The following is a 17,881-nucleotide window of genomic DNA, read 5'->3' on the forward strand; positions in this document are numbered from 1 at the left end:
ATGCCTAACAATATTTAAAAAGAAAACCTAACAATATCAAATGGTGACCAGGATTTAGAACAACAAAAATCCTCATTTACTGCTGGTGAGCATGCAAAAATGATACTGGAGGTTGGGACAACAAGAATAAGCTGGGACCTGTCCTAGGCAAACCAGGCATACGATCACCATATTTATATGGCATGATAAGAGGGTTAAGACTTGATCTTGAGAGCAACGTTTTCCATAATACACATTTTGAAGGTCCTTTCAGTCATTAAGTACAAAAATGTTCTAGGGCCAAATACATTGAGAAAATACTGATTTAAAGAAACTTATATTTTTTCTTTACTGAACCACTTCTCAGAGCCTTTAATTTACAAACGTGAATCTTCAAGAAAGTATCATACCATGGTTTTCCAGACCTTCAACATAAACACCCTTCTCTGCTTCCTTCCTCCAACCTACGCAAACCCTGACCCTGCTCAGCCCGACACTTCAACACTTAAGGAGCACCTCTGGAGGCATGATGCAATCACGGGGGTTGCATGAGCCTGGAGTGATGTTTTTAGATTTGTGCTTCAAGTACTTAGTGGTGGCTTTGAGGGTAATATAGTTGAATAGAACTGGAGATAGAGTTGCTCATCAGGAGGGTATTGCAGTGGATTGGGCTGCAGACAGTGAGGAACAGGGGGAATAAGGCACATAACAATAGTAGGTAAAATTAGAAACAAACACGCCAATCATCATGCTATCTTTGTCCATGTCAGATTACTATGGGACACCTATCTCTTACTTCTATATTTAAAAATTAGAGCAACATCTGGCCTGTGCTTGGCATATTCCTAGGCATGTGTGTGCTCCTAGGGAAAAAAAAAGCCAGGCTGCAGAGGGAGCTGGGGGAGGTGTGTAAAAATCAGTGCAACAGAACAAACTCTTGTTTACTAGACATGAATTTAAGCTGCCTTTTAATCGAGCAAAGATTTCTTAAAACAGCTGTGCTTTTGAGAATAAATCAAAAACAAACTTTCACGAGTCAACCTACACCCCTCACTTATCAATAAACTCCTTGTCTTGCTATATTTTCTTTCTTGTGTCTTTTACTTCTCTGGCTATCCCATCAGATTATATTGTGGTCATGTAAAAATATTTTTAGCTTGGGTAACTATTAAATAAAGACAATTATCTCCTTTCACTCTCTCAAACTTCTACTACAAACCCTGGAGACACTGTAGTGGAGGGCAATCTTGTACAGCAGAGGTTATTTCAGTGGTATTTATTTTAATAAGGACATAATAGGCATGCAGATAATTCCTACTCAAGGACTTATTTCTGATTGCCCTTCAAAATCTTTCCAAGAAAACCAAAATCTTCAAAATGACTAACTTTGAAAAATCCAAATTACAAGGCTTCGGGCATAGGTGTTCCCCTCAATTGTACAGAATTTGGAGGGATGTAAAATGATCACCGGTTAAATCAGAAGAACTTTTGCCAGAAGAATCTCCCCAATATCAGAACTTCATTAAAGCAAATGTATTGGAGAGGAAGCTGTGGGGATTGCTTTGAGAAATGTTTAAGAAGACTTGGAAATCAATCAGATATGGAGAAATCTCCTACTCTTAGAACAAGCAAAATTGAGCTGAACACGAGGTAGCTGAGAGATAAGATCGATCTAAGATTAAACTCCATCTCACATTTTCAACTGCTTGTAAGACACTGAACATCTCGAACTGAGTATTACTTCCCCAGAATTTTAAAATATAACATGTTCAGCACTAAATTTATTGCCACTTTGTTCTCTTATTCCCTCCCTCCTCTCTCTCTCCAGGCTCAATGTTATTTCCTTTTCATTTCTTCCACTTCTCCAGAGTTTTCTTCATTGCATGGGCTCAAGGCACCTGGATGAATTTCACTAAGTAGCAGGCAGATGCTTAGATGGCATACAGTAAATATCAGGAACCCATTTATCCCCTGTGCCTTTAAATTTTACAGGCTTACCTAAACCATACCTAAACCATACCATTTTTTCCCATTTGAATACAAAGGAGTGAAATGTTGTTCTTAGTTTTCAAAAGACCTGGAAGGAATCCTCTCATAACATATTTTAAAAACAAAAGAAATTGGAAGGAGTCCAAGAAGGGGATTCAGACATCTGAGCTTTCGTTCCAATTTTGTCAGTGACTACCAGGGTAACTTGGAGAGGCCATTGCAGCTCAGGTTGATTGTGTTTTCCCCTCCTACAGCCCAGGGTTCTATCTAAGGTAACAAGAAAGGATGTCTGGAGAATGCACCAGGCCTTACATAGATGTAAATTCTTTGCATGGTATTTCTTTAAATGATTGAAATACCTCTTTCTAAATTCACCAACCACTTCTTGATTCTCAAGTCCAATGCACAAGTTTCAGTTCTTAATTTACTTGAACTTCCTGTGACATGTAATACCATAGACTATTATTTCTTTCTTAAATGTTTTCCTCCATTCTCTAGTTATCTTTTGCTAGTTTGCTTCTTATTTCTCTGATTACTTCTTTTCAGAGTTTTTCTTTCTCTGCCCTCCTTAAACATAGAAAGCTCACAACATTTCATCCTTAGAGTTAGGTAGCTCATCTCTCTCCATAGCTCCAACCACAGCTCTATCCTGAACACTTCACATTTTCAAGTACCTGTTGGACATTGAACACATCAAACTGGATATCACTCCCCAGATTGTTAAAATATGACATGTTAAAATATGACACATTAACTTACTGTCACTTTGTTCCCTTATTTCACCACCTCCATCCTCAAAATGCAATTACTTTATTAACAAATTTAGGTCTCAGCCACCTCGAATTCAGCTCAATTTTGCATGTCCTAAGAGTAGGAGTAATCTCCACATCTAATTGATTTCCAACTCTTCTTAAATATTTCTCAAAGCAGTCCTCACCTCTTCTTCTCCGATGTATTTGCCTTAGTGTATAGTCTTTCAATAGCTAAGATATTGGGGATTTCTTATTGCAACAGCCTCCTAAATGGTTGTAATCTCAACCTGAATCTCCCTCCCTCACCTCTCTCTCTGCCCAGTCTCAATGTTATTTCCCTTTAATTTACCCCACTTCCCCAGAGTTTTCTTTTGCATGGAGTTATGAGCATATCACATCCTTGCTTAGAATCCTTTATGAGTTTAAGTCCTATTTGATACTTACTTCACATGGTGATGATGTAAGGCTTTCCATTGAATAAACTGCACTTGTCTTTCCAGTCTCAGGGCCCTCTAACCCACCCACTGTGCTTTATCTACATAAAATTATATAGTGATCCCCAAGAGTTTGCACTTGCCTCTGGTTTTACATATTTTTATGTGCTCTCCCTTTGCCTTTCCAATTTTGTCTTCCTGGTGAACTCCTTCCTACACATCTTTCCAGATTCTGTTAGTACTTCTCCTTAGGAATTATTTACAACTCCATGGTAAAGGCATTTCCATCTCTGGGATCCCACCGTGCTGTGTACAAGTCTTTATTATAGCACTTCTCACAGAGTCCTTGGAAGTATCTCACTCCTTGAGTTCCTTGAGGTAAAAATACCATACTCAGGACATCTTAATTATCTGCAGTGCCCAGGAAAGCACCTGACATATGACAGGATTTCGATGGATATTTGCTGAATGAATGATACGATAGGAAGAACTCAAGATTCTGTATTAGGTCATCTGGACCTGTGCTACTCATAATCATTTGGGTAATTTTGATGAAGTTTCTTTGGATTTCACTTTCTTTAATCCAGGGGTGTCAAACTCATTTTCACCAGGGGCCACATCAGCCTGACCATTGCCTTCAAAGGGCCGAAATAATTTTAGGACTGTACAAATATAACTATTCCTTACCTGTTAAGGAGTTGAAATTACATTTGGCCTTTTGAGGGCAACCGCGAGGCTGATGTGGCTCTCGGGTGAAGATGAGTTTGACACCCCTGAATAAGCAAAGGCCAAGCCTATCTATCTTCTAATTAATTTGGTGAGTGATTTCTTTCGCCTGAAGAAAGTGATGCTTTTTATTAACAATTACATTGTGTTTGTCTGAATATTTATCATTTGAAGAGTCTCTGCTTTTTTCTTTCAAACCCTGTGCAAAATATTCCCTGCTCTTCGAGGATGCTTAGAATGACTTGTACCCTATGAAGAGTTGTCTACTAAATGAACACACGGAGGTCACTCTTTATTATTTCTTAATTGTTCCTGCTAGGATTGTTGATTTTCGTTCTCATTTTTCATTTGAACTGTGAAACCAGTCTACTGCAGAGGAAAGAGGAAACAAGGCAGGCATGAGCTGATGGGGCAGGCTAAAGACCTGAATCTAGGGAGGTTAGTAGATAAAGAAGACAGCTGCCCTCCATTTTCTTCTCTCTGTTTCCCACGCCCCCCGCCCCCCACGCAATCTTAGGCGTTCACCATCTGTTTGCCAGGCCTCCAAGAATAGGTCCCTTGCAATTTTGCTGATACCCCCACATTCTTTAGCTTGGAATCAGAGGGGGCGGGAAACGACTGCTGTCAGTCATCCCCGCGGCCCAATGGGAGGGAAGCAATCCCCGCCCCTTTCCTGGGCTGTATTGCGGGCATGCGCGGTGCTCATCCCTACGCCAACACCCATCAGCTGATTATTGTAGCTGGGGCCTCTGGAGCCCGTGAGAGCCTGCGGCCGGAGGAGGAGGAGAAAGGCAAGCAGGTTGGGGTAAGACGATCGTGTGGCGGAGGGCCCCCAGCCGCGTCCAGGAGGCGAGAGGTCCCTGCGGCTTCCGCGTCGCCTGGTTCCTAGGCGTTGTCAAGTGGCCGTTCTGCGCTTTGCGGCGGCTCTTCCCAGATCCCGGAGCGCCCATCTCTCCCCAAGGTCCCCGGTCCCACCTCCGGCCCCTGTCCGGGTCCCCCGCCCGGCGCGGGTGATTGGCGTGGTCAGGCGTCTGACTCGGTGGCCGGGCCAGTCGAACCAGTCCGGCGCCTCCCGCGGTGGCCGCGGTCCGCGCTCGCTCGGGAGCACCTGCGGGACCGGCCCCGGAGGCAGCTCGGGCCAGCCCAGGAGTCCAGCTTGTGCTGCACCCGGACACGAATCGATCTCTTCCTCTCTTTAACTCATTGATTTAGAAAACGCATGTGAAAGTTTTCCCTCCGGACACAGAAGAAATGAAAATATATGGCTATAGTAACGGAACCGTATACGTTTATTCAGAGCTCATTGTGGTTGATTTTCTATTTGGCTTGATTAAGGCTAACTTTCCTAGATTTCAGTACGCGTTATTAACTGGTTTATATAAAGACCTTTAAAGACACATAAAATATTTCAAGATGTCACACGTCTCTTGTTCTCTAGGTTGTTTTTCTCTCAAGTTTCTTGCATTTGCCTGGCTCTTGTATACATAATTTTTTTTAATTCCCAGCAATGTATTCAGCAATGAATTTAACTATATGTAATTTAAAGCATGTACAGTATCTGGAAGAATAGGAAATGATTGTGAAATGCTATTCTGTTTAGTAATGTTGGAGGCCGGGGTTTCTTTGGGGGGAGGGAGCGGGTGGCCTGGGCCTCGGCGGGGCACAAACTGTTAACAGCGTTAAACTGCCTTGTGATGCAGACAGGCTTCTGCTTTACAGGCCACTTGAGAAGTCCTTCTCAAACTTAGGACTGGTTAAGAGTTAGGTTCTAGTTTCAAAGTTTCTGTAGAAGTTAATATGATACTATATTAACTGACTAAGGTCTACATCATTTTTCTTGAGATATTTTACTTCTGCTGCTCCCAATAACAAAGTCAAACCAAAAGTTTTGGTCAGGAGACCAAACTTTAGCTAAGTGCTTGCTGGTGGTTGAATAATATATATAACATCCGCAGTAAGTCTGAGTTAAGTTTGCCATGATTCCACTTAATCTGGAAGTTTAATGTGTGAAAGGGTGGAAAACCCTTTCACATTGGAATTTTGAACTAAGACTGACTAATAGTTTAACAGACGGAAGAGCTGAGCTAAAGAATATGGCTTCTGTCTCATTTATGTTCCAGGGGTAAGGATAGGTATTAAACAGTATACTACCTAAATCACTTATAAATGCTGAGTAGCACAGTGATGCAGTAAGTGAGAGAGATCAAAGGATTGTGGCTTCCTTTGGGAAGCCAGGGGTGGTGAGTTCCCACTTCAGATCCTAGTGAGCCTTCTATCAGAAGGCTTCTCTATCATGTGACAAGACATGGCTGGGAAAAGGGGGCCAGTCACATGGAGATCATGGGAAGAAGAGTCTTCTAGAGACAGGAAATGGCACCAAGCACAGGCCTCAAGGCAGCAATAAGCTTGAGACATTCAGGATCTGACAGAAGGCTCTGGAATTCAGTGTTTTAAACATGGTGACGTTTACCCTCAAACTGGTTGTGTGTTCTTAGGAAACAGGTACATTTATTCATTCATTCGATAAATATTTATTAAGCACCTGTTATATAGCCAGGTACCGAGGATAGAGCAGTTTACAAAATAGACTGCCTCCCCCTCATTATTTGGTTTATATAAAGACCTTTAAAAATACATAAAATATTTCAAGATGCCTCCCCTTCTTGCTTTTTAGGTTATTACTTTAAAATCAGACATGAAGAAGAAAAACCATTGCCTCTTCTGTCAAGTGTTATATTTTGACATACATTTTTTACATTTTGGGACTTGAGGTGGAGAGAAACCAATGCTTTATGCTAGTGCTCATGATTGAGAAAGTGAAACTGACTATTTTTATTGCTACGTCCATGCCCAAATGCTTACATGTCTTGTCCGAGGTAGAGATCTCTGGTTGTCAGTTCCACTGGTGACTGAAAAGGAAATTGGCAAGTGTCTGTAACTTCCAAGACATGTAGACACTAATTAGAGTTAAGAGTATGACTTGGAGACATGCATGTGAGACTGGTATAGAGTAGGTGTTTTTGTGTATGGGGATGGAGAAGCCCCACCTAAGAGAGCAGAAGAGAGTACATAAATAAGAAAAAGGAACATTTCCTCATTGAGTGTGTGCGCTGGCTGTGAGCCAGTTTTTCTACAGCCATAGTTGATAGAGGGAAAGGAAAAAGAAAGATGTCATTGAGCCAGGAGAAAATTGTTTCTATCCATGTAGTAGAATATTATTTGGCTATAAAAGGAAAGAAGTATTGATTGACACATCAATATGATGGACTACGAAAACAGGCAGAGAGAAAGAAGCCAGTCACCAAAGAACACATGTTGTGTTATGGTTCCAACCAGTGAAGATATGAAGTGGGCTAGTGGTTGCCTGCAGCTGGGGAGGTTGGAGAGCAAGGGGCAGTGACTATTGATGGATGTGGGCTTTATGTTTAGGGCAATTAAATGTTCTAAATGTGATGTATTGATGGTTGCCCTACTTTTTAAAAATTTTTAAGAATTTTTATTGTTGTTCAGTTACAGTTGTCCTCATTTTTCCCACATTGTTCTCCCCGCCCATGCCCACCCCTGACCTCCCACTGTCAGTCCCCCCTTTGTCCCTGCCCATGAGTCCTCTATTCCTGTTCCTTGACTTGCTCATCCCCTTCATTCCCCCATTATCCCTGTCCTCTGTCCCCTCTGGTTATTATCAGTTTGCTCTTTATTTCCATGTCTCTGGTTATATTTTGCTGGCTTGTTTGTTTTGTTGATTAGGTTCCACTTAAAGGTGAGATCATATGGTATTTGTCTTTCACTGCCTGACTTATTTCACATAGCATAATGCTTTCCAGTTCCATCCATGCTGTTGTGAAGGGTAGGAGCTCCTTTCTTTCTGCATAGTATTCCATGGTGTAAATATACCACAGTTTTTTGATCCACTCATTTACCGATGGGTACTTAAGCTGTTTCCAGCACTTTGCTATGTGTCTTTGTGAATATTTTAAAGCACTATTGGATCATACACTTTAAATAGATGAATCACATGATACGTGAATTATATCTCAATAAAGCTCTTACTAAAAAACAAAATAGATGCAGAATTTCAGGATCCATTCTGTATTTTGTAGGACACTTAGTCTCATTGAATCCCTAGATCTAGACTTGTTCTGTCTGGGCCCCAGCACTTCAGGTCACTGCAGGCCCATGTCCGAGGCTACTGGGAGGGACGATTATTCCTGCCACTCTGTTGCAGGGGCTCTGCAGTCAGAGTTAAGGTTTTCATTTACCCTTTTATGAAATTGGTTTTAGATCTATCTCTAGGACTTGGTGAGGTCCAGAGAGCCCAGAATAGATAAAGTGGACCTGTGGATTAATGAAAAAGAATAGAGAGCATCTGAAAGCTCCCAGAAATTCCAGGGTGGCTAGACACAGGCCAGTTTCTGGCGGGCAACCAGTACTGTTCTGCCCATCTCAACAGCTCAGTTGTACTTCCTGCCAGCACTGACCCTTGGAACAAAGATACATATTTCCTTGCGGCTTCTTTTACCCTGCCAGAAATCTCCGGTGGTTTCTTATCACAACACATTCACACTAAACCTAGCATCTAGGGCCCTCCTTCTTCTTTGACATTTATTCTGTGTGGTAGCTGAGCACGGGTAGCTTTGGAACTAGAGCCCCGGGATTGAAACCCACCTCTACCTGGTGGATGGGTTGGGTTACCTTTCCAGCTACTTAATCTTTATAAGCCACACTTTGCTCATCGTTAAAACAAGGTTTATTTGCTACTACCTACTTTAAAGGGAAGATTTTGAAAATTGAACTGAATAATCTACGTGAAATGCTTTTCATTTCACAGGTGTGTAGTGAATGTTCAGTCACCTGCCCCCACCGTTCTGTGGGTGTTTGTCTCCCACTTGTCCCAGCCGTGGGTCCTCTGACTTGGACTTGCCCAGGAACCTCTTTGTTCTTTGGCAGTGACACCATGTGTTTGTCTTGTTTATGCGTTCTGGGTCTGTCCACTCAGGCTTTATTGCTTTGTGTTTGTTGCTTTTCTTACCAGTCATGCCCAGGTATTCGAATCTATGCTTCTGTTATATGAATTCTTTTTAGACAAGGGCCATAGTGATATTTTCTTTTCATAGTCCCATCACTCACTATTGACTTTTTTAGTGATTTGTACTGCTTTTGTTATTTTATACATTGTTAACTTTATCCTTTCTCCTAAGAAACAAACTTGACTTCAGCAGCTTCTTTACATTTGCTCTTTTACTTGCTTGCAGCCCCCAAGTGCTTCCTTTAGTGCTGGGCCTGTAGCAGACGCGTAGTGGAGAGTCGGCGTACAGGTTGACCGCTCACAGCTTTGCAGCGTTCAGTGCACACTCTGTGAGAAGGTGGTGCAGGAGTAGTCGACATTCTTTGTGGTGCACAGTCCTGTACGTAGGGCACCCCTCTCCGGTCTTTCTTTTCAGACTCCAGATGGTGTGGTGTGGATAGAGGAAGAAAAGAGCTTCACCTTGCCTCCCTCCCGTAGCTGCATCCCAGCTTAGCCTTCTCTCCTGATGCTGGCTTCGGGAGGAGGAGACGTTCTTGCTGTGCCAGGAAGGTGTACATGTGAAGAGCACAGCGCTGTCCTTTTGTCCTTATTGTTGGCTTTACTCTTTCAAATTTGACCTCCTTTTTGATCTCTGAAATTAGAATTCATTCATAAGTTTCTGAGCTGTTCCTGCGTGTGTTAGGGTAGGTACAGCAGTGAAATTCCTGGGGATAGCCTGAAGTCTGTATTCCACTTAATAAATATTTAAATACCTGTCCTGTGCTAGAAATTGTTTTAAATGTTGGGAAGAGAAGGGTAAATAGCATGTGGGCCCTGCCTTTAGTTGCCCAGAGTTTAGTTATAGATAAAATATATAAACAATTATAATTATACATAGAAAAGGGACTTCATAATTCTTCCTTAGAAAAATCACAGAAGTTCAAAGAGAATATACAGTTTGAACCTTATTTTGTTGAGACATGTTTAACTTGACTCCTTTAAAGTTCAGGGTTTTGGGGTTTTTTTTTTTTTGATAGACGTAGGAGTTTTACTATTTGATATTAGATTTCAACCCTTTAGGTTAATCAGCTTTGTACTTGTAACCTCCCAAGTTGACAGTAGAAACTGTAAGTCAATAACTTTACAAATATAATTCTGTGGCTTTTCTTTTATGTTATTTAGGTGACTGCTTAGGGAACTGCACAGCCCACCAGCCTCTGATGAAACTCCTGACCGGGCAGGGCAGCCATGTCTTACACTCCAGGAACCGTGGGCGACCCCACTCAGCTGGCCCAGCGCATCTCTTCCAACATCCAGAAGATCACGCAGTGCTGTGAGTTGGGTTGTAAATTGACCTCACTGTTTGCTTTCAATCCTTAACTGACCTTGGTGGAGTTTATAAAAGGACAACTACTAGTGATTGAGAGAGGGAGGAACATTCCTTTCAGAATAGATCCTGAAAGGCTAGACTTATTTAGAGTGACTATAAGAAATAACTATATATAGAAGAGGTAATACTTAACTGCATTTTTTCTTATTGCTTCAGGCACATAATACACATAAGTACATTAACAAAAGAAAGATGATTAAAGCTAGAGATACTTATTTTTGCTTTAAATCTATCCAGTTCTAGATGAGATTAGTGAAACTCATTGACGAAGTCTCACAGGTTTGGAACTGGGCAGCACTGTCACATTTGTAAGGAATGTATGTTTATTAAGAAAGTCTGACTGGACATGGTTTAGGTTAGTTTTGTAAAAGGTAAATAGTGGTATGTTATTCAGGAGCAGGGAAGAACTAAGGGGGGGCACTGATGCAGATACAGAAGATAACTGTCTGGTTTCCTCACACATTCCTGTGCTGTGTGTGTTAAAGACAGAATACTAGTGGGCTTTTATTAGAAATGATTACTCCTCAGAATATTCATGAGACTAAAAAAAATTACTATAACAGATTTGAGCCTATAGAGATGTTTTGTTTTGGTCTCTGTTTCTAAATCACAGCTAATCACATACCTGGGTGATTCTATTTGTCTACGGTCAGTATTTGGGACCCGTGGGCATTCCTTGGGCAACAGTCCGTTGGTGTTAGTATAGTTCTGTCCTTCAGCCGACTTTGTTAAGGCTGCCCTTTTTACCAGAATGCTAACACACTGTGGAAACAAGCACTGTTTTCAGATGAACAAACCGTGTAGCTTTATCGAATCATTAACTTCCCAACAGTTATTACTCTACACAAATGATTTAAATGAGGTGTCTGTGTTTTGGGGAGGAGGGAATAAAATTAAATTATAGGTGGTTCTAAAACAGTGCCGCTGTGCACTGTGTGGAATAATGCTTCTTCTGATTTGGATTCATTCTTCTTTTCTTTGGCTGTTCTTAGAGGAGCAAGGAAGGGAGTAGTGCGGACCCGGCAGGAAGGTGCCTCGGTTGCTTGGGCCACGCACTAGCAGCCTCGTCTCCACCTCCACTGGCTTCCTGTCCGTTCTGATGTAGTCAAAAGGGCCTCCCCTTCCTTGGCTCCTCGTGGCTGGTCAGAAGTCATGCCTGCCCGTCTCAGGCTACATGTGTGAGAATTAAGAGAGCTTATCATTCTAATTTACACGTGTGGGAAATCGGGATCTTTGTGTAAGAAAGGAGGCCAGGAGGCCTTCCTCTGCAGAACAGAGCAGGTCAGGTATCCCCAAGCTAAACGGCGCCAGGACTTCCGGGGAAAAGGAGAACTAACTAACAGCTGTGCACTGAGCTGACAGGCAGTGAGCACTGGGCCACATGGAAGGCACCTCAGGGGGAGATTGTGTGTGAGCTTGAACTGGCAGGGGTTAAGGGGTAACTTCAGCCAGGTCTTGCTCCCTGAGAAAGAAGTCAGTTGATCCAGCCAGACGAGAAGCGATGAGCTGGACCAGGGCTGCGTGCACATGGCTTAGTCGGCCGCTGAGTGTGCGCCTGCACTGCGGTGCAGGGCAGTCTGGGAGCGGCACTAAGGCTCGCCACTGTGCTTTGTGAGGACCTGTTAACGTGGGGATTGTTCAGCCACGAGAAGGTACCATCACCACCCTTAGACACTGGAAGCACTGCCTTGTGTAAAACATAAGAAACATGTTCTGCGTGATGATTAAGGCCTCCGCAAATGAGAGAGACTTCAGCATGAGAAGAAGGAAGGGCTTTTGAATATTCTAACCAAAGTTGTTCAGGGGTAGAGTTAGTTGCTTGCCTCGGGAGGAAAGTGATCCCATTATTAAGTGACTCGCCTCCGGTGGTCAGATGTTTTTAGGCTTGTCACTAAGAGTTTTAACTTCTGAAATAATGGTTCAGACTAAGTGACTTAATTTTGAGAGGCTGTCTTTACTCACGCAGCAGATAATTCATGGAGCACCTACTGCTTGCTAATCACTGCTCCAGACCCTGGGAATCCAGCAGTAAACCAGATCCACATGGCCATGTTCTGTAGTTTACAGTATCAGAAAAAGCAGAAGGTGAAAAGAAAAAATTAACGCACAAGCTAATTTCCTATGAAGAAAGTACCATGAGAGTGATGGGAAGCTGCTTAGCTTAGATGGTGCCCTGAATGAGGACGAGAAGAAGCTGATGGTGAGAAGATAGTGGGAAAGAGCATTTAAATGGAGGCCACAGGTGGTATTTTTTTTTTAAAAAAAGCAGTCCAGAGCTCAGCATGAGCAGCAATTACAAAAAAAAAAAAAAAGAACTCCAGTGTGTCTGAAACGCAGCCCTCCAGGCCAGACTGAGCAGAAGTGAAATCAGAGAGGAGCCTGAGCAGGTCACCCGGAGCCTTGGAGGCTATCTGGGGAGTTTAGATTTCATTCTAAGAGGCAGGGAAGAAACACAATCAGAGCTGCACTTTGAAAAGATTGCTTTGACTTCTCTCAGAAAACAGCCTTTGGGGAAATTAAGGGGGACACATTGGCCACGAGAGAGATACTGGCTTGCATCAGGGTGGTGGCAGTGGGAACAGAGAGAAGTGATGGACTTACTGATGAGTGCAGATGGATTGAGAGAAAGAGAAGAATCCAGATGACTCATGGTTTTTGCATTGAGCAACCAAGTGGACGGCAGTGAGCGTGTACTGAGATGGGAAGTACCACAGCTCAGAAAAGTGGGGAGAGTTTTGTTTTGGTCATGTAAATTTTGAGATGTCTTTTAAACACCTCAGTGAAGATGTCAAATACTTGTTTAAATATATGACTTAGGAGATCAGAGTGTCATCAGAGCATCAATGGCATTTAAAACCATAGATCTAAAATAGTCACAGTGCTGAGTAGAGTTGAGAGAAGAGGGCTGGAGCATTAAAAACATGTGCAGGTCAGGAAGCAGGGAGCAAGCAGCATGAAGAATCAGGAGTGACCAGAGACAAGACAATAAAATTAGGATATCGTGGATTTCCAGAAATAAAAAAGATAGTGTTTCAAGACCGAGTGAGGCATCATCTACGTCTAATGCTGCTGAGAGACTAAGATGAAAGCAGATAATTGGACCTTGCAAACTGGTGACTGGAAAAGTGGTCTCGTATCCATGCGGCAAGTATGGATGGAGAATAGGAAGAAGGACCAAGACGTCCCTGAATCCTGCTCACCTCAGCTTGTACTACCGACCAGAATTTAGATGGTCGCCTGGCTGTGCCTAGCTGCTAGGAGGGCTGGATGGCAGTGTGCTCACTAAAATCGGGGATTTTTGCTTCATGTGGGAGAGAAGGAAAAACATCAATATTTAGTGGGTAACCAGCTGATTCTACCGTGGAAGTGGACAGAACATGAAAGAAAGGGTTGCATTTTCCACTACAAAAGTGAGATTCTAGGTAGAGTATAATTGTAAAAGAAATGTCTTTGAAGGCTACAGGGAAAGAGGAACAGATGGTCAGTGTGCTTTGCCTTTCTTCCACTGTACGGGGTTGTGCGGTGTAGGTGGTAAACGTGGTAGGTGAAGATGGGGAGTTTCCATCTGAACGAGCTGCTTTTAAACAGAATAGGAGGCACAGGCTGATGGGAGTCTGTGGAAAGAAGAGAAAGTGATTACTTGTATCAAAACTTGAGAAAGTTTTGAGGATTGAGAGAATTGACATACCTCAGAAGCAGACAGGAATTAGTGGCAGGTTGAGTATTCATTTGAGATTTGGGTCTTGCATTTAGTGAAACCAGTCATCACTGTGCATTTTCTCTAATTCTGGAATTCAGTGTCCAACTGAAGGGAAATTTAGATTGAGAGAGAGCCAGTTATTAAACACTTCACCTGCCATCCAGTGTGTGACGTCGAGACGGGCCGTGAAGAAATCACATGGAAGTGAAAGGCAGAAGTGTGAGATTTCAGTTCCCTTTTTTCCCCCATCTGCTAATGCTAATTATACTGGATGTGATTGAATCAAATGGTGCTTTGCACCACATTTAGGTGCTGTCTTCACACTACATTTGCATTCTGTGAATTTGTGTCTGCACAAATTATCTAGTTTTGCAGACAAAACCTGAAGAGAAGATGCTGTAAAGAAATACCCTTGTAGTTAGAATATGTGAATGTGTCCAACGAGAGCTAAAGTTTTGCGGAGCACTACAGTGGGAAAAGTTTATTTTTCAATTAGTTTTGATATAGATAGATGAAAACTTGCAAAATACTGAATCGAAAAATAGCTATCAGAAGGAGTTTTTCTTCTTGGAGGAACCTAAGGATAGCATTTAGTAAGATGGGAGATTGGGGTTTTGTTTTGTTTTGTTTTATTTTCCTAGTATTTTATTCTGGCAGCTTTGTTTTATAAAGAAATAGGATAGAAGGAACAAAATGTATTTAAACTTTTTTCTTAAACTGTTTGTTAAAAGTAATGCATAGTCTTATCAATTTGCTGTACTAGTGAAATATTTGAACTATAGTGCAGTAATATAATTTATACCAAACAAAACATATAAATATGAATACTTAAGTATAAAATACATTGCACAGAAATAGGTTAATATAACTTTTTAATACTTTATTAAGGATTTCTCTGCGGAACAATTAAAATGACGAAGAAAACATTTTCATCCCGTGAGGGAATGTGCCCTGCTGACTCTGTCACAGAGTCAGCGAGGTGTGTGTGCCCCCCGTGCTCCATCCTTCCTGGGCAGTGTTCTCTGTCCTGGCCCCAAGGGGGCGTCCGGTCTTTCTCGCCCCCTGCTGCGGGTCGCCATTCCCAGTAGACTGGAGTTGGCCTGGAAATCAAACTGTGTGCTATTCCAGGTCTAGAAAATCATCATGAATCAAAGAAACCGTTGGATTTAGTTCTCAGGCTTTGGCATGAGATGTTCAAAAGTCACATTTTTATTAGCAGTAACTGGAAATGAGGTATATGCCTGTTTACCCTTTATCATCTGTATGTTCTTTGAGACAAACCCCTATCAGTGATGTATATAGTACAAGACAAAGCAAGCCTTTGTAGGTTGCAATGGTTAAGCTTGTACAAGGTAAACCAGAGTAGGATGTTTTCACAGGGGCCCCTCACTTTACGTAAACATGAACAATATAGAAAAATGTGCTCAGGACACACAGACCACAAGAAAGAGCACATGTTTTTGAAAGAAACATAATAAATATATTGAAATTATCACATAATTATTGTTTTTAACTTTAGAAAATAGATGTACAATGTATGTATTGAGTAGTGCACCAATTATTAGTGTATTAGTAGTTCAGTAAACAGAGCGTTAGTAGCCTCTGAAGCTCCTCTCATGCCAATACCCTTTCCAAAAATAACCAGTGTCTTCCGACATCACTGATTAGTTTAGAAGTTTTTAAACTTTATTTAATAGAATCAAGTAACATGTTTAGTGTTGGACTTCTTTCTCCCGATACGTTTTTGGAGTTCCTCCATGTGGTTGCGTGTACGCAGGTCTTGTGTTTTCATTACTGTATAGTGTTCTGGTCCAAATACACTGCAGTGTGTTCTTTCTCTTGTTGATGGACACTTGGCTTGTTCCTGGTTCTTTGTTTCTTTGCTGTTATGAGCAGTGCCGAACATTGTTGTATGTTCTCTTGTTTCCTGTATGTATCTAGGAATGGTTTGCCGGGCCTTAGGATATATGTGTGTTCAGCTATAGTAGATACAGATAAACAGTTACCTGAAGTAGTTGTACGAGGTTACGTTCCCATTAGCCAGAGTTTGTATTGCTCCAAATCCTTGCCACATTAGGGATGTACAATCTTGTATTTAAGCCATAGTTGTATCTCATTGTGATTTATATTGCAATTCCCTGATTAGAATCAGACTTTTTAGAATGTCACCTAGTTAGAAAAAATGAGACGATAGGAAGTTTCTAATTAGACTGGCTATATGTGTGCACATGCACATTTCCTGAGATCAGATCCAAAGAGCAGGGTGACCTGAGTGAGCTATTTCACTTTCTAGGACATGGTTTTCTTGTATGTATTTTCTGTGGGCTGGACTATGGTCTTCCAGCTTTCACAGGCTATCACTTTAACCAAATTTTTAAAGAATCCTGAAAACTCTTCTAACATATGCATGATTATTCTCTTTGTTACTAAGAGACCAATTGTTATATCTAGACCCATAATTCATACCTTGAAAAATCCTGTAATAGAAAGTCATTCACAAGACAATCTAAGGTTCCACTTAGACTTGGGTATTATTTTTAATTATTAAAAGGTGGGGCAGTTGCAGTTGCAGGGGATCCTGGTGTGAACCACGTCAGAATTCCCTAGGTATGGATCGGAGGAAATTGACAAATAGAAATGATAACAGCTGACTGTGAAACATAGTCCTCAAGATACAGTTTTCCCATACGTACATGTTATAGTAAATCTTCCCACCAGGTCTCTAAGCAGGAATCTGAAAGAGGAAGAACAGAGTGGCTGACAGCTAGCTTTTAGAAAATGAACAAAGTCGATCCATTGGTAAACATAAAGTATACTCATCTGAATTTATGAGTTCAGAAGTTTTCTCTAAAATATGCTGGATTTATCACAAGTGTTGTGCATGTGTATGTGTGTGTGTGTTTTCTAGAAGATTTGGGAAGGCAGAACTTTATAGGGAGGCATAAAATGTTTGAACTTGAGCCTGTTATAAAGCTTAAGAGAAGGTGACTTTACTTTTTTATGCTTTAGCTTCTGTAGATTAAAGCTGTTAGCACAACACAGACGTGTTTAGTGTTGAAAAGAATTTACGTTTCTTCGTATTGTAATTAGTTTCTCAATCTGTGTGTATACCTTCCTCATTTATTAATAAGGGCCAGTGCTTGGCTCTTGTCCCCATAAGCATTTTAGGATTGTGAGATGAAATACAAAGTCTATACACAATTGTGAGCCTTTTTGTTACTTACGAGAATGAAGACAATTCTTTTAATTAGAGTCTGGTGAAGAGAAGAACACTTGTTTTTACATTTTAACAAACGATTGCACAAAAAGGAAGCTGATATCGACTTCTCTTTTTTTGGTGCCAGGGCAAGCTTTTCTTGAAAAAACAGCTCCAGTCCTGGACAGTTAATGAATTTACTGGAACTGGAACCCAGGGATTGGGGATATATACTTTTTCCTGTTGGTGAGCACTGGTGGATGGAAAGACAATTTCTAGGGGAAAAGGAGTTGAAAATTCTTCTCCTTCCCTCCCTTCCTCCTCCCCTCTACCTCCCTCCTGACATGCCATTAGATAGATGGAGACAGGTCAATCGGTCTACTTCTAACATCACTCATCTGAAAATACTGGTTTTTATCCCCTTGAGAAAAACTTTAATAGCTTTGATTTCATTGTGATTTTCTTCATGCTTAAGGTGTCAGCATTAAACATAGATGTGGAAATTAATGTCTTATCCAAGGGAATGTTAACAAAGACTGGCAGTTTTTCTTCTCTTCAGTGACTTCTGCACAAACAAGTGTAAGTGCTGTTTACGACTAAATGTGAGCGAACCCTTTTTGATGTAGGAATTAAAACTTTAACATATGGTTGGATGCTTGAAGAAGCTTTATCACCCAGTGCCTCATGTGTGAGTCCTCTGCAAACTTGTG

The 17,881-nt window shown here is 41.5% G+C and overlaps 1 protein-coding gene across 4 annotated transcripts in view; it reads left to right on the forward strand.

Annotated features, from left to right (window-relative positions):
* Positions 1 to 4,577: 4,577 nt before the first annotated feature.
* The window catches only part of STX7 (syntaxin 7), a 37,481-nt gene continuing 24,177 nt past the window's right edge, over positions 4,578 to 17,881 (forward strand). For 3 of the 4 annotated variants that reach the window (XM_037136268.2, XM_037136272.2, XM_037136269.2), the window contains exons 1-2: positions 4,578 to 4,685; positions 10,068 to 10,218. In XM_037136268.2, coding sequence (XP_036992163.2) covers positions 10,134 to 10,218 — 85 coding nt within the window. In that variant the 5' untranslated portion in view covers positions 4,578 to 4,685; positions 10,068 to 10,133. The remainder of the gene's footprint in view (positions 4,686 to 10,067; positions 10,219 to 17,881) is intronic. The other variant, XM_053664859.1, reaches the window with a different exon arrangement.

The sequence above is a fragment of the Artibeus jamaicensis genome, unplaced genomic scaffold (assembly GCF_021234435.1).
Source record: "Artibeus jamaicensis isolate MK-2021 breed Jamaican fruit bat unplaced genomic scaffold, CSHL_Jam_final contig_387, whole genome shotgun sequence".
In the NCBI taxonomy this organism is placed as follows: Eukaryota; Metazoa; Chordata; class Mammalia; order Chiroptera; family Phyllostomidae; genus Artibeus; species Artibeus jamaicensis.